Raw genomic sequence first — 17,673 nt, forward strand, 5'->3', positions numbered from 1 at the left:
ATGAATACATGTGTTCTTTTAATGAATATATGTGTTATTTTAATGAATACATGTGTCCTTTTAATGAATACATGTGTTCTTTTAATGAATACATGTGTTCTTTTAATGAATACATGTGTTCTTTTAATGAATACATGTGTTCTTTTAATGAATACATGTGTTCTTTTAATGAATACATGTGTTCTTTTAATGAATACATGTGTCCTTTTAATGAATACATGTGTCCTTTTAATGAATACATGTGTCCTTTTAATGAATACATGTGTCCTTTTAATGAATACATGTGTTCTTTTAATGAATACATGTGTTCTTTTAATGAATACATGTGTTCTTTTAATGAATACATGTGTTCTTTTAATGAATACATGTGTCCTTTTAATGAATACATGTGTCCTTTTAATGAATACATGTGTCCTTTTAATGAATACATGTGTTCTTTTAATGAATACATGTGTTCTTTTACTGAATGAAACATGTGTCCTTTTAATGAATACATGTGTCCTTTTAATGAATACATGTGTCCTTTTAATGAATACATGTGTCCTTTTAATGAATACATGTGTCCTTTTAATGAATACATGTGTCCTTTTAATGAATACATGTGTTCTTTTAATGAATACATGTGTCCTTTTAATGAATACATGTGTCCTTTTAATTTAATGAATACATGTGTTCTTTTAATGAATACATGTGTTCTTTTAATGAATACATGTGTTCCTTTTATGAATAATGAATATATGTGTCCTTTTAATGTGTCCTTTATAATGAATACATGTGTCCTTTTTTAATGAATATATGTGTCCTTTTAATGAATACATGTGTCCTTTTAATGAATACATGTGTCCTTTTAATGAATCCTTTTAATGTGTCCTTTTAAAAATCAGTTTCCTTTAAAGAATACATGTGTCCTTTTAAGTGCTAATATAATGTGAATACATGTGTCCTTTTAATGAATACACTGCTTGTCTTCCCATTTACCAGACGTTTTATCCAAAGAATCTTATAGTCATGTGTCCTTTATAATGGCATCGCCAGACCGATTCTCTACCAACTGAGCTACAGTATTTTGTTTACAATGACTTGCAACCATGGTACAAAGTTTTTAGACATTTGCCAAACTTCACAAACCAATTAGGTCTATATGATCTGGAAAGTTAAGATTATTTATGACTGATTAGTTATTCATGACCGTTTTGGTTGTATTCACAGTTGTCACCCAAAATAATCACATTTGCCCCTCCCTTTGATAGCTCTACAAAATAGACTCATTTGGTTCTCTCTCCATCTCACTCTCCCCCCTCTCTCTCTCCCCCTCTCCCCCCTCTCTCTCCCCTCTCCCCCCCTCCCCGTGCCTCCCTCTCCCTCTCTCTCTCCCCCTCTCTCCATCTCTCCCTCCCTCCCCTCTCTCTCCCTCCCTCCCTCCCTCCCTCCCTCCTCAGAGAACCAAACAGATAGCTCATTAAAACTTCAAGGCTGGAAGACTGTGCACATAACCCTACAATCATACAGCCGCTCCCTCACCAATAATGAAAGTGTGAGTTAATGTGTGTATGTGTGCATGCCTGAGTACCGTACGTGTAAATATGAACAATACGGTAACTAATTAGAGAACGGAACACATTCCATCTCTTACAGAGCAAGGAAATCCCACTGTGCTATTAGATTTTTTTTTCAATGTGTATTTTGAATTGCAATAAGAGGAATTTGCCTACTGTAAATCAAATTCCCTTTCAATGAACAGGCTATAAAGATGGCTGATAATCACATCTCCACTGTTTTTATGAATGCTTTAAATCCCCAGCTTGATGGACCCGTCTAGACTTTTTCCAATGATGGAAATGGTTGAACTTGTCATGTACCCATTTAGAGGTCTAATGATATGGTAGTAGAATGGGTTTAGGCTGACCACCAGTGAGGCACAAGGTTTTTTAGAAGGATGTGTCTGGTACAAATAATTGGCACGTCTGACTGATCAGAAATACTATATTGGACTCTGTACAACGCTATAATCTGGGCTGGACAGCAGATCAAGTTTGTAATGTGCTATGATGATAGTAGTTCCTGTCCAATGATGTTCAGTCTGTTTGGTGAAATGACCAGTGGTCAAACAGATTGGATTCTGAGGTCAGAGGATCAGTAATGCTACCTGGGTGGTGTGCTTTGTCACATGACCCGTTTATTCCTAATGTTTGTATCTATCCATGAGTGTACATGATTGTACAATGTTAATATACAAAGCCACCCTGAAAAAGGCGATGCGTTGTTGAAATGTTGGTTATGTTTTCCTATCAAAGAGTTGGGAACATGTATTGAGTACACAACTGTCTATCTTTCTCTACAGTTTACTGTCTGTTAGTCAGCACCGAGCCTACAGTTGACTGTCTGTTAGTCAACACCTAGCCTACAGTTTACTCTCTGTTAGTCAGCACCTAGCCTACAGTTGACTCTCTGTTAGTCAGCACCTAGCCTACAGTTGACTGTCTGTTAGTCAGCACCGAGCCTACAGTTGACTCTCTGTTAGTCAGCACCGAGCCTACAGTTGACTCTCTGTTAGTCAGCACCGAGCCTACAGTTGACTCTCTGTTAGTCAGCACCGAGCCTACAGTTGACTCTCTGTTAGTCAGCACCGAGCCTACAGTTGACTCTCTGTTAGTCAGAACCTAGCCTACAGTTGACTCTCTGTTAGTCAGCACCTAGCCTACAGTTGACTCTCTGTTAGTCAGAACCTAGCCTACAGTTGACTCTCTGTTAGTCAGCACCTAGCCTACAGTTGACTCTCTGTTAGTCAGCACCTAGCCTACAGTTGACTCTCTGTTAGTCAGCACCTAGCCTACAGTTGACTCTCTGTTAGTCAGCACCTAGCCTACAGTTGACTCTCTGTTAGTCAGCACCTAGCCTACAGTTGACTCTCTGTTAGTCAGCACCTAGCCTACAGTTGACTCTCTGTTAGTCAGCACCTAGCCTACAGTTGACTCTCTGTTAGTCAGCACCTAGCCTACAGTTGACTCTCTGTTAGTCAGCACCTAGCCTACAGTTGACTCTCTGTTAGTCAGCACCTAGCCTACAGTTGACTCTCTGTTAGTCAGCACCTAGCCTACAGTTGACTCTCTGTTAGTCAGAACCTAGCCTACAGTTTACTCTCTGTTAGTCAGCACCTAGCCTACAGTGTACTCTCTGTTAGTCAGCACCTAGCCTACAGTTGACTCTCTGTTAGTCAGCACCTAGCCTACAGTTAACTCTCTGTTAGTCAGCACCTAGCCTACAGTTGACTCTCTGTTAGTCAGCACCTAGCCTACAGTTGACTCTCCGTTAGTCAGAACCTAGCCTACAGTTTACTCTCTGTTAGTCAGCACCTAGCCTACAGTGTACTCTCTGTTAGTCAGCACCTAGCCTACAGTTGACTCTCTGTTAGTCAGCACCTAGCCTACAGTTAACTCTCTGTTAGTCAGCACCTAGCCTACAGTTGACTCTCCGTTAGTCAGCACCTTGCCTACAGTTGACTCTCTGTTAGTCAGCACCTAGCCTACAGTTGACTCTCCGTTAGTCAGAACCTAGCCTACAGTTTACTCTCTGTTAGTCAGCACCTAGCCTACAGTGTACTCTCTGTTAGTCAGCACCTAGCCTACAGTTGACTCTCTGTTAGTCAGCACCTAGCCTACAGTTAACTCTCTGTTAGTCAGCACCTAGCCTACAGTTGACTCTCTGTTAGTCAGTTAGTCAGCACCTAGCCTACAGTTGACTCTCTGTTAGTCAGCACCTAGCCTACAGTTGACTCTCTGTTAGTCAGCACCTAGCCTACAGTTGACTCTCCGTTAGTCAGCACCTAGCCTACAGTTGACTCTCTGTTAGTCAGCACCTAGCCTACAGTTGACTCTCTGTTAGTCAGAACCTAGCCTACAGTTGACTCTCCGTTAGTCAGAACCTAGCCTACAGTTGACTCTCTGTTAGTCAGCACCTAGCCTACAGTTGACTCTCTGTTAGTCAGCACCTAGCCTACAGTTGACTCTCCGTTAGTCAGCACCTAGCCTACAGTTTAATGTCTGTTAGTCAGCTCATACTATTCACTAATGTTTAAAACCAAACCATAGATGAGGATTATGACTTACTTGATCACCTTTGGGGCCAATAGGACCTGAGTCTCCTTTCAAACCCTGGGAACACACAAATACATCAGACACCTTTCTGTTGTCAATAAAGAACAAAGACATTAGACACCTTTCTGTTGTCAATAAAGAACAAAGACATTAGACACCTTTCTGTGGTCAATAAAGAACAAAGACATTAGACACCTTTCTGTGGTCAATAAAGAACAAAGACATTAGACACCTTTCTGCTGTCAATAAAGAACAAAGACATTAGACACCTTTCTGTTGTCAATAAAGAACAAAGACATTAGACACCTTTCTGTGGTCAATAAAGAACAAAGACATTAGACACCTTTCTGCTGTCAATAAAGAACAAAGACATTAGACACCTTTCTGCTGTCAATAAAGAACAAAGACATTAGACACCTTTCTGTTGTCAATAAAGATCAAAGACATTAGACACCTTTCTGTGGTCAATAAAGAACAAAGACATTAGACACCTTTCTGTTGTCAATAAAGAACAAAGACATTAGACACCTTTCTGTTGTCAATAAAGAACAAAGACATTAGACACCTTTCTGTTGTCAATAAAGAACAAAGACATTAGACACCTTTCTGTTGTCAATAAAGAACAAAGACATTAGACACCTTTCTGTTGTCAATAAAGAACAAAGACGTTGCCAATAGTAATATAAATCACCCAGAGCCATTTTAATGTGAGATCAACATCCTCTACTGGTATAGCACTGAGTGTCAGATTCCCACCTGCAGGTCTGGATCGATATTTATGATGCAGGAACATATTCATGATAAACTGATCTGAACATCCGCTTAGATATATGGTATTCTATAGGTTTATCGTGGTATTCTATAGGTTTATAGTGGTGTTCTATAGGTTTATAGTGGTATTCTATAGGTTTATACTGGTGTTCTATAGGTTTATAGTGGTATTCTATAGGTTTATAGTGGTGTTCTATAGGTTTATAGTGGTATTCTATAGGTTTATAGTGGTGTTCTATAGGTTTATAGTGGTATTCTATAGGTTTATAGTGGTATTCTATAGGTTTATAGTGGTATTCTATAGGTGGTATTCTATAGGTTTATAGTGGTATTCTATAGGTTTATAGTGGTGTTCTTAGGTTTATAGTGGTATTCTATAGGTTTATAGTGGCATTTTATAGTGGTTTATAGTGGTGTTCTATAGGTTTATAGTGGTATTCTATAGGTTTATAGTGGTGTTCTATAGGTTTATGGTATTCTATAGGTTTATAGTGGTGTTCTATAGGTTTATCGTGGTATTCTATAGGTTTATATTGGTGTTCTATAGGTTTATAGTGGTATTCTATAGGTTTATACTGGTGTTCTATAGGTTTATAGTGGTATTCTATAGATTTATAGTGGTATTCTATAGGTTTATAGTGGTATTCTATAGGTTTACAGTGGTATTCTATAGGTTTATAGTGGTATTCTATAGGTTTAGTTATGGTGGTATTCTATAGGTTTATAGTATGGTGGTATTCTATAGGTTTATAGTGGTATTCTATAGGTTTATAGTTATGGTGGTATGCTATAGGTTAATAGTGATGGTGGTATTCTATAGGTTTATAGTGGTATTCTATAGGTTTATAGTGGTGTTCTATAGGTTTATAGTGGTATTCTATAGGTTTATAGTGGTATTCTATAGGTTTATAGTGGTATTCTATAGGTTTATAGTGGTATTCTATAGGTTTATAGTGGTATTCTATAGGTTTATAGTGGTATTCTATAGGTTTATAGTGGTATTCTATAGGTTTATAGTGGTATTCTATAGGTTTATAGTGGTATTCTATATTCTATAGTGGTGTTCTATAGGTTTATAGTGGTATTCTATAGGTTTATAGTGGTATTCTATAGGTTTATAGTGGTGTTCTATAGGTTTATAGTGGTATTCTATAGTGGTGTTCTATAGGTTTATAGTGGTATTCTGCAGGTGTATAGTTATGGTGGCATTTTAGGTTAACAGCGATGGTGGTGTTCTATAGGTTTATAGTGGTATTCTATAGGTTTATAGTTATTGTGGTATTCTATAGGTTTATAGTGGTATTCTATGAGTTTATAGTTATGGTGGTATTCTATAGGTTTATAGTTATAGTGGTATTCTATAGGTTTATAGTGGTATTCTATAGGTGTATGGTTATGGTGGTATTCTATAGGTTTATAGTGGTATTCTATAGGTTTATAGAGGTATTCTATAGGTGTATGGTTATGGTGGTATTCTATAGGTTTATAGTGGTATTCTATAGGTTTATAATGGTATTCTAGAGGTTTACAGTGGTATTCTATAGGTTTATAGTGGTGTTCTATAGGTTTATAGTGGTATTCTATAGATTTATAGAGGTATTCTATAGGTTTATAGTGGTATTCTATAGGTGTATGGTTATGGTGGTATTCTATAGGTTTATAGTGGTATTCTATAGATTTATAGTGGTATTCTCGAGGTTTATAGTGATGGTGGCATCTAGGTGATTATATTTCTATGTTGGCCTGGTATGGTTCCCAATCAGAGCCAGCTGTTTATTGTTGTCTCTGTTTGGTGATCATATTTAGGCAGCCATTTCCCCTTTGTGGGATCTTGTCTAGGTATAGTTGCCTGTGAGCACCACTTTGAGCTTCACGTTTCATTTTTTCGCTTTATTGTTTTTGTTCTTTGAGTTTCTCTTCCCAATAAAAGGATGGAAACATACCACGCTGCATCTTGGTCCACTCCTTATAACGATTTGGACAATAGGTTTATAGTCACGGTATTCTATAGGTTAATAGTTAAGGTAGAAAACATTTTGACACTTGATCATGTACTGATCTCATAAGCCATTCAAATAATCCAGACCATAAACCAGGTTATCAACACCATATGGTGTGTCAAGGGATTTTTCTCATCACAGTATCTGAACTGACCATGGATTGAACAGAATGTCTTTAGTTTGTAGTGAATTAAACTGTGTGGTAACAGACTAGAACCATGCACTGTGAGGGACATTTAAAAATATATATTTTGTTTTATTAACTTTTTTTTTAACTAGGCAAGTTCGTTAAAAACAAATCCTTATTTACAATTACGGCCTACACCGGCCTAACCCAGACGACGCTGGGCCAGTTGTGCACCGCCCTATGGGACTCACAATCACGGCCTACACCGGCCTAACCCCACCACTTCTAAATGATGTATGTTGTTGATCTTTAGAGAAAGGTCCCCTCTCTCCCTCTCTGCTGTCTGCTGAAGATAATGATGTCTTTAGGGAGAGAGTGAACCTTTTCCTCCCTTTTACTCTCCCTTCATTTCCCTCTGATTTCCTCTCTTCCCTCCTCTGTCCCGTCTCCATCAGGGTAACCCAGTTAGAAAGAGATGCAGAGAGGGATCGGAGAAGAGAGAGGCGGAGGCTGGACCTATATCCTTCCCTGTCCTGTCTCCCTAGGATCAGACCAGTAAAAACCATGATATCTCTGTCCTGTCTCCCTAGGATCAGACCAGGAAAGACCATGATATCTCTGTCTTGTTTCCTTAGGATCAGACCAGTAAAGACCATGATATCTCTGTCCTGTCTCCCTAAGATCAGACCAGACCAGTAAAGACCATGATATCTCTGTCCTGTCTCCCTGGGATCAGACCAGTAAAGACCATGATATCTCTGTCCTGTCTCCCTAAGATCAGACCAGTAAAGACCATGATATATCTGTCCTGTCTCCCTAGGATCAGACCAGTAAAGACCATGATATCTCTGTCCTGTCTCCCTCAGATCAGACCAGTAAAGACCATGATATCTCTTTCCTGTCTCCCTAGGATCAGACCAGTAAAGACCATGATATCTCTGTCCTGTCTCCCTAGGATCAGATCAGTAAAGACCATGATATCTCTGTCCTGTCTCCCTCAGATCAGATCAGTAAAGACCATGATATCTCTGTCCGGTCTCCCTAAGACCAGACCAGTAAAGACCATGATATCTCTGTCCTGTCTCCCTAAGATCAGACCAGTAAAGACCATGCTATCTCTGTCCTGTCTCCCTAAGATCAGACCAGTAAAGACCATGATATCTCCGTCCTGTCTCCTTAGGATCAGACCAGTAAAGACCATGATATCTCTGTCCTGTCTCCCTAAGATCAGACCAGTAAAGACCATGATATCCCTGTCCTGTCTCCCTAGGATCAGACCAGTAAAGACCATGATATCTCTGTCCTGTCACCCTAGGATCAGACCAGTAAAGACCATGATATCTCTGCCTCCTTGCTTAGAGGCTGGGGCTCAGACCACATATCTAGGCAGGAAGAGAGAGAGAGAGAGGGAGCTGGAGAGACAACTCTTGTTAGCCTCTGCTCAGTGCTCTTGGGCCTTATGACAGGCAGGCAGGGAGGGATGGGAGGCTTTGAGTCTTCGCTCTAGCACTGACTCTAGCGCTGACTTTAGGGTTTACAGTTGGTTACATTGGTTACATATCACCAGGCAAATTCAATACCTGGTATATGAAATGATTTCAAGTAGTATTTGAACCCAGGTCTACTCTGCTCAGTCTCTCTCCTCTCTGTCTCTCCTGCAGCAGCACAGTGTGAGACACTACAGGGAGCTGTGTACGCTAGCCTTGCTAATTACACACGGCGCTGTGCCTCCCTCGCTCAGACAGCGCCCAGGCCACAATACCTACACACACATACCTACACCCACACACATGGCGCTGTGCCTCCCTCCCTCCGACAGCGCCCGGGCTACAATACCTACACACACATACCTACACACACCCACACACGTGGCACTGCGCCTTCCTCGCTCCCACAGCGCCCAGGCCACAATACCTACACACATATACCTACACACACATACCTACACACACATACCTACACACATGGCACTGTGACTCCTTCGCTCCGACAGCGTCCGGGCTACAACACACACATGCACACACCTACATATACCCACACACGTGGCACTGCGCCTTCCTCGCTCCGACAGCGCCCAGGCCACAACACACACACAGCACTGCGCCTCCCTCGCTCCGACAGCGCCCAGACCACAACACACACACAGCCCTGTGCCTTCCTCGCTCCGACAGCGCCCAGGCCACAACAACACAATCTGGCAGCTCCCCAGTACACACTCTACATCTACCGCTTCAGCTAGCAAATAAACAGAGGGGAGGGGGAGAGAGAGACAGACGGGGAGGGAAGAATGGGGGAGAGTGAGGGAGATGGTGGGGAGGGAGAAGTGGGGCTAGAGAGAGAGTAGGGGAGAGAGAGAGAGAGAGAGAGAGAGAGAGAGAGAGAGAGAGAAAGAGAGAGAGAGAGAGAGACAGAGACAGAGACAGAGACAGAGACAGAGACAGAGACAGAGCAGCAGAGAGAGGGAGAGAGAGAGAGGAGAGAGAGAGAGAGAGAGAGAGAGAGAGAGAGAGAGAGAGAGAGAGAGAGAGAGAGACAGAGAGAGACAGAGAGAGAGAGACAGAGAGAGAGAGAGCAGAGAGAGAGAGAGAGAGAGAGAGAGAGAGAGAGAGAGAGAGAGAGAGAGAGAGAGAGAGAGAGAGAGAGAGAGAGAGAGAGAGAGAGAGAGAGAGAGAGAGAGAGAGAGAGAGAGAGAGAGAGAGAGAGAGAGAGAGTAGCAGGGGAATTTCTCAAGACAGCAAGACTAATTATGTTTACTTACTTGCTGCCTGAGTCCCAAATGGCAACCTATTCGCTTTATTGTGCTCTGGACTAAAGTAGTGCACTACATAGGGAATAGGGTCCCATTTATGGTGCACACTCTGCCACTTTCTAACCAGAGTGGCTGCCTGGCTGGTGGTAATGGCACTTTAGACAAGAAGGGTGAAGTTTTGTCATGTGTGGAGAGACTAAGAGATGCACCGTTAGAGTTACAGTAAGGGGTTTGTCTTATCTGTTGTGTCTGCGTTCCTAATGGCACCCTGTTCCCCACATAATGCCCTACTTTGACTAGAGCCCTATGGGCCCTGGTCAACCCTACCGGCCCTGGTCAAAAGTAGTGCACTACATAGGGAATAGGTTGCCGTTTAGGTATGCGATTTGTGTCATGTGAGTGGGAACTGCCTTCAAAGCTGCGTTGGAATCAGATCCTGTAAGGGTAACAGATATCTAGAGTGGCCAGGCCCAACGAATACCACAGAGGTTACTGCAGAAAATGCTGTTTACAATGTTTCCATTGGCTCAGCGATTCACCTCCATAGCTGAACATCACCCATAACCTTAGGTTGTGAGGCTGATCCTTGTGTGAACGTCTATAGGAAAACAACCTGATCATTAGTGTTCAGATGTAGACTTAACATTTAGCAGAAGCTTTAATCCAAAGCGATTTACAGTCATTACCTGCATACATGTTTTTGTATGGGGTGGCCCCGGGAATCAAACCCACAATCCTAACATTACAATCACCATGCTCTACCCACACAGAAACCACACCGAAAGGCTGACCACAGTGAGAAAGTCTAGAGGGAAACGTCCTAATTGACACTTGATATCACTGACTGTAAGTGTAAATCTCAGATTTTACAGTAGAGCAACACTCAGAGGAAGCGTACCTTATTGCAAAGGTTATATTTAATACTTCAACACATAAAAACAACAGATGGGATGATATAGAGCTGCAGTCATCGTCTTTACGGAGCCACCAGACGTGTTCTTTCTCTGTCACCTGATACGTCTATGACTGTACAAGCTGAGGACATATACATGTGGAACGTGGATTGCTTAGGGCACGGTTACATGGCTGTAGTCTTCCACTGAGCCAGGCCCCCTAGTTAGTTCTCGTATCAGAAAAACGATACTCGCTCACATGGCAGTCATGCATACAAGACATTCTGTCTTCTCAGGTGTCCCCTTTACCCTTAAATATCACATGCTAGCTTTAAATAACAACTTTAACCTAATATTAGCACGGACGGGGAGGGAACAGAGGGGACAGGCAAGAGAATGTTCTAAAAACAAGTAAATAGGCCAACCTAAATTAACCTGGCTGAGCGCCTTCCAACACCCTTCCAACCTAAATTAACCTGGCTGAGCGCCTTCCAACACCCTTCCAACCTAAATTAACCTGGCTGAGCGCCTTCCAACACCCTTCCAACCTAAATTAACCTGGCTGAGCGCCTTCCAACACCCTTCCAACCTAAATTAACCTGGCTGAGCCCTTCCAACCTAAATCAACCTGGCTGAGCCCCTTCCAACCTAAATTAACCTGGCTGAGCCCCTTCCAACCTAAATTAACCTGGCTGAGCCCCTTCCAACCTAAATTAACCTGGCTGAGCCCCTTCCAACCTAAATCAACCTGGCTGAGCGCCTTCCAACACCCTTCCAACCTAAATTAACCTGGCTGAGCCCCTTCCAACCTAAATTAACCTGGCTGAGCCCCTTCCAACCTAAATCAACCTGGCTGAGCCCCTTCCAACCTAAATGAACCTGGCTGAGCCCCTTCCAACCTAAATGAACCTGGCTGAGCCCCTTCCAACCTAAATGAACCTGGCTGAGCACCTTCCAACCTAAATCAACCTGGCTGAGCCCCTTCCAACCTAAATTAACCTGGCTGAGCCCCTTCCAACACCCTTCCAACCTAAATTAACCTGGCTGAGCCCCTTCCAACCTAAATTAACCTGGCTGATCCCCTTCCAACCTAAATTAACCTGGCTGAGCCCCTTCCAACCTAAATTAACCTGGCTGAGCCCCTTCCAACCTAAATTAACCTGGCTGAGCCCCTTCCAACCTAAATTAACCTGGCTGAGCCCCTTCCAACCTAAATTAACCTGGCTGAGCGCCTTCCAACCTAAATTAACCTGGCTGAGCCCCTTCCAACCTAAATTAACCTGGCTGAGCCCCTTCCAACACCCTGCCAACCTAAATTAACCTGGCTGAGCCCCTTCCAACACCCTTCCAACCTAAATTAACCTGGCTGAGCCCCTTCCAACACCCTTCCAACCTAAATTAACCTGGCTGAGCCCCTTCAAACACCCTTCCAATCTAAATTAACCTGGCTGAGCACCTTCCAACACCCTTCCAACCTAAATTAACCTGCACATGTATTTAGGCCACTGTTTTTATTATTAACGATGCAAACGAATAAACAGCATACGATAGTAAAATAGCAAAGATAGGACCTTACATTTATCCCAGGTTTCCCCTCCGCACCAGGCTCCCCAGCTGGTCCCTTCTCACCCTGCAGAGGAAAGAGCAAGTTGAAACTCAGGTCCTACACAAGCACACCATCATTTCCATGCATTATAAGTACAGATGTGCATTAACAACATGTTGTTTTGAAAGGTCTGACGTCTCCTCAGGAGACTGTTCCAAGGTGGTTTATCCAATCATTGATGCTCTTACTGCCAGGGCCTCTTACAAGGGATACTGGTCACAAGCATCATGACAAAATGTCAACTTCATCTATAAACACAATTTATGTCTCCAAACCCAACCCTAAATCTAAATCCTGATTCCTATCCTGAAAGATGAGACCTGATATGACCGGTCTGTCTTCATGTTGTAGCAAAGGTCTCATCTTCAGCGGTTTATTTATCGAAGTGATATGTCCTCTACAGAGACATTCAACTAAACCGTGCTAAAGTTCACAGAACAGACAAGAACTCGTTGACATCTTCCAGTCGTCCCAAGTATATTAAATAACCCACTCGAAGGCAACAGGCTAAAACCAATTCTGAAATGATCCTGTTTATTTGTTTCCATGAAATGTCTGTCTGAATGTGGAGTCCTGGTTGTAAACAAATTAGGACTACGTCGACATTATAAATAAATTATGGGGGCAGGGGGGGGGTGCGTGTGTGTGTGTGTGTTGTGTGTGTGTGTGATAATGAAGTGTTTCTGATGGACTTAATTATCTGACAGTGCACACCCTTGTTTCACATCGTGATTGTAATAGATTTATGTGTTCATCGTTGATGTGTGTGTGTGTGTGTGTGTGTGTGTGTGTGTGTGTGTGTGTGTGTGTGTGTGTGTGTGTGTGTGTGTGTGTGTGTGTGAGAGAGAGTGTGTTCATCGTCCAGGTTGATAGAGAAGACACTATCACACAGCTGCATAACCAAATCATATCATAAACCAGGAAGTAGCAGGCAGCAGTGTTATGATGAAGCTCTCTCTTGGCAGTCACCATCGTTTGAAATACATTCAGTATAGAAAGTGACATCCAAACGTTGCTAAATAAACAGGCATCGTAACAATGCTGCATTTCCACCTGTTTCATAAAAACCTCAACAACTTTATAAGGACAATAAACTGTATTACTTGAAACAAACATGTTGATAATATGCCAATTCAAACAACAACGATTATCAAGCTGTTGAATAAACAGGGCAACACTTGCCATTGCATGCAGTTATGATGTATTACAATGTTGAAAATGTCCTAGAGAGAAGTAGCATACTGTGAGCCACATGATAAGACATAAAGCATTATAGCTGCAGGCTTTAAGTAAGATGTTAGCGTTAGTTTTCCACTCTGCATAATAAACATTGAATCTATTCCGTCTTTGAGACAGTCCAGTAATTCCAGAATAGTCCAGTAATGTCAGACTGATCCGTTTAAAAGGCAGGTTTCCTGGACACAGATTAAGCCGGATCCTGGACTAAAGAACATGCTCAATGGAGAATCTTCACGAGGACTAGGCTGTGTCTGTGTCTGTGAAACCAACCCTATGAGAACTAGGTTGTGTCTGGGAAACCAACCCTATGAGGACTAGGCTGTGTCTGTGTCTGTGAAACCAACTCTATGAGAACTAGGTTGTGTCTGGGAAACCAACCCTATGAGGACTAGGCTGTGTCTGTGTCTGAGGAAGGTTGTGTCTGTGTCTGTGAAACCAACCCTATGAGGACTAGGTTGTGTCTGGGAAACCAACCCTATGAGGACTAGGCTGTGTCTGTGTCTGGGAAACCAACCCTATGAGGACTAGGCTGTGTCTGTGTCTGGGAAACCAACCCTATGAGGACTAGGCTGTGTCTGTGTCTGGGAAACCAACCCTATGAGGACTAGGCTGTGTCTGTGTCTGAGAAACCAACCCTATGAGGACTAGGCTGTGTCTGTGTCTGGGAAACCAACCCTATGAGGACTAGGCTGTGTCTGTGTCTGAGAAACCAACCCTATGAGGACTAAGTTGTGTCTGGGAAACACTAGGTTGTGTCTGTGTCTGGGAAATCAACCCAATGAGGACTAGGCTGTGTCTGGGAAACCAACCCTATGAGAACTAGGCTGTGTCTGTGTCTGGGAAACCAAACCTATGAGGACTAGGCTGTGTCTGTGTCTGGGAAACCAAACCCATGAGGACGAGGCTGTGTCTGTGTCTGGGAAACCAACCCTATGAGGACTAGGCTGTGTCTGTGTCTGTGTCTGGGAAACCAACCCTATGAGAACTAGGTTGTGTCTGGGAAACCAACCCTATGAGGACTAGGTTGTGTCTGTGTCTGTGAAATCAACCCTATGAGAACTAGGTTGTGTCTGGGAAACCAACCCTATGAGGACTAGGTTGTGTCTGTGTCTGTGAAACCAACCCTATGAGAACTAGGCTGTGTCTGTGTCTGGGAAACCAACCCTATGAGGACTAGGTTGTGTCTGTGTCTGTGAAACCAACCCTAGGAGGTCTGGCTGAACTTTCTGTGTCTGGGAAACCAACCCTATGAGAACTAGGTTGGTCTGTGTCTGGGAAACCAACCCTATGAGGACTAGGCTGTTTCTGTGTCTGGGAAACCAACCCTATGAGGACTAGGCTGTGTCTGAAACCAACCCTATGAGAACTAGGTTGCTGTGTCTGAGGACTAGGTTGTGTCTGTGTCTGTGAAACCAACCCTATGAGGACTAGGCTGTGTCTGTGTCTGGGAAACCAACCCTATGAGGACTAGGCTGTGTCTGTGTCTGGGAAACCAACCCTATGAGGACTAGGCTGTGTCTGTGTCTGGGAAACCAACCCTATGAGAACTAGGCTGTGTCTGGGAAACCAACCCTATGAGAACTAGGCTGTGTCTGTGTCTGGGAAACCAACCCTATGAGGACTAGGCTGTGTCTGTGTCTGTGAAACCAACCCTATGAGGACTAGGCTGTGTCTGTGTCTGGGAAACCAACCCTATGAGGACTAGGCTGTGTCTGTGTCTGGGAAACCAACCCTATGAGAACTAGGTTGTGTCTGGGAAACCAACCCTATGAGGACTAGGTTGTGTCTGTGTCTGAAACCAACCCTATGAGAACTAGGTTGTGTCTGTGAAACCAACCCTATGAGGACTAGGTTGTGTCTGTGTCTGAGAAACCAACCCTATGAGGACTAAGTTGTGTCTGGGAAACACTAGGTTGTGTCTGTGTCTGGGAAATCAACCCAATGAGGACTAGGCTGTGTCTGGGAAACCAACCCTATGAGAACTAGGCTGTGTCTGGGAAACCAACCCTATGAGAACTAGGCTGTGTCTGTGTCTGTGTCTGGGAAACCAAACCTATGAGGACTAGGCTGTGTCTGGGAAACCAACCATATGAGGACTAGGCTGTGTCTGTGTCTGGGAAACCAAACCTATGAGGACTAGGTTGTGTCTGGGAAACCAACCCTATGAGAACTAGGCTGTGTCTGTGTCTGGGAAACCAACCCTATGAGGACTAGGTTGTGTCTGTGTCTGGGAAACCAAACCTATGAGGACTAGGCTGTGTCTGGGAAACCAACCCTATGAGGACTAGCCTGTGTCTGGGAAACCAACCCTATGAGAACTAGGCTGTGTCTGTATATGGGAAACCAACCCTATGAGGACTAGGCTGTGTCTGGGAAACCAACCAGATGAGGACTAGGATGTGTCTGGGAAACCAACCGTATGAGGACTAGGCTGTGTCTGTATCTGGGAAACCAACCCTATGAGGACTAGGTTGTGTCTGTGTCTGTGATGACTAGGCTGTGTCTGGGAAACCAACCCTATGAGGACTAGGTTGTGTCTGTGTCTGGGAAATCAACCCAATGAGGACTAGGCTGTGTCTGGGAAACCAACCCTATGAAGACTAGGCTGTGTCTGGGAAACCAACCCTATGAGAACTAGGCTGTGTCTGGGAAACCAACCCTATGAGAACTAGGCTGTGTCTGTGTCTGTGTCTGGGAAACCAAACCTATGAGGACTAGGCTGTGTCTGTGTCTGGGAAACCAAACCTATGAGGACTAGGCTGTGTCTGGGAAACCAACCATATGAGGACTAGGCTGTGTCTGTGTCTGGGAAACCAAACCTATGAGGACTAGGTTGTGTCTGGGAAACCAACCCTATGAGAACTAGGCTGTGTCTGTGTCTGGGAAACCAACCCTATGAGGACTAGGCTGTGTCTGTGTCTGGGAAACCAACCCTATGAGAACTAGGCTGTGTCTGTATATGGGAAACCAACCCTATGAGGACTAGGCTGTGTCTGGGAAACCAACCCTATGAGAACTAGGTTGTGTCTGGGAAACCAACCAGATGAGGACTAGGATATGTCTGGGAAACCAACCCTATGAGGACTAGGTTGTGTCTGTGTCTGGGAAACCAACCCGATGAGGACTAGGTTGTGTCTGTATCTGGGAAACCAACCCTATGAGGACTAGGCTGTGTCTGGGAAACCAACCCTATGAGGACTAGGCTGTGTCTGTGTCTGGGAAACCAACCCTATGAGGACTAGGTTGTGTCTGTGTCTGTGAAACCAACCCTAAGAGGACTAGGTTGTGTCTGTGTCTGGGAAACCAACCCTTTGATGACTAGGCTGTGTCTGTATCTGGGAAACCAACCCTATGAGGACTAGGCTGTGTCTGGGAAACACTAGGTTGTGTCTGTGTCTGGGAAATCAACCCAATGAGGACTAGGCTGTGTCTGGGAAACCAACCCTATGAAGACTAGGCTGTGTCTGGGAAACCAACCCTATGAGAACTAGGCTGTGTCTGGGAAACCAACCCTGTGAGAACTAGGCTGTGTCTGTGTCTGGGAAACCAAACCTATGAGGACTAGGCTGTGTCTGTGTCTGGGAAACCAAACCCATGAGGACGAGGCTGTGTCTGTGTCTGGTAAACCAACCCTATGAGGACTAGGCTGTGTCTGTGTCTGTGTCTGGGAAACCAACCCTATGAAGACTAGGCTGTGTCTGGGAAACCAACCCTATGAGAACTAGGCTGTGTCTGGGAAACCAACCCTATGAGAACTAGGCTGTGTCTGTGTCTGTGTCTGGGAAACCAAACCTATGAGGACTAGGCTGTGTCTGTGTCTGGGAAACCAAACCTGAGGACTAGGCTGTGTCTGGGAAACCAACCATATGAGGACTCTGTCTGTGTCTGGGAAACCAACCTATGAGGACTGTTGTGTCTGGGAAACCAACCCTATGAGGAACTAGGCTGTGTCTGTGTCTGGGAAACCAACCCTATGAGGACTAGGTTGTGTCTGTGTCTGGGAAACCAAACCCATGAGGAACTAGGCTGTGTCTGGTGAAACCAAATGAGCTGTTGCCTGTGTCTGGGAAACCAACCCGCATGAGAACTAGGCTGTGTCTGTATATGGGAAACCAACCCTATGAGGACTAGGCTGTGTCTGGGAAACCAACCCTATGAGAACTAGGTTGTGTCTGGGAAACCAACCAGATGAGG

General features: G+C 43.8%; 1 protein-coding gene across 1 annotated transcript in view; it reads right to left on the reverse strand.

Moving 5' to 3' along the window:
- Positions 1-4,106: 4,106 nt before the first annotated feature.
- Positions 4,107-17,673, reverse strand: part of LOC118376755 (collagen alpha-1(XIX) chain) — a gene marked incomplete at its 3' end in the record, with an annotated part of 68,826 nt that continues 55,259 nt past the window's right edge. The window contains exons 13-14 of the mRNA XM_052517035.1: positions 12,211-12,264; positions 4,107-4,151 (exon numbers count right to left, since the gene is read on the reverse strand). Coding sequence (XP_052372995.1) covers positions 4,107-4,151; positions 12,211-12,264 — 99 coding nt within the window. The remainder of the gene's footprint in view (positions 4,152-12,210; positions 12,265-17,673) is intronic.

Source organism: Oncorhynchus keta, unplaced genomic scaffold (assembly GCF_023373465.1).
Source record: "Oncorhynchus keta strain PuntledgeMale-10-30-2019 unplaced genomic scaffold, Oket_V2 Un_scaffold_5510_pilon_pilon, whole genome shotgun sequence".
Taxonomy (NCBI): domain Eukaryota; kingdom Metazoa; phylum Chordata; class Actinopteri; order Salmoniformes; family Salmonidae; genus Oncorhynchus; species Oncorhynchus keta.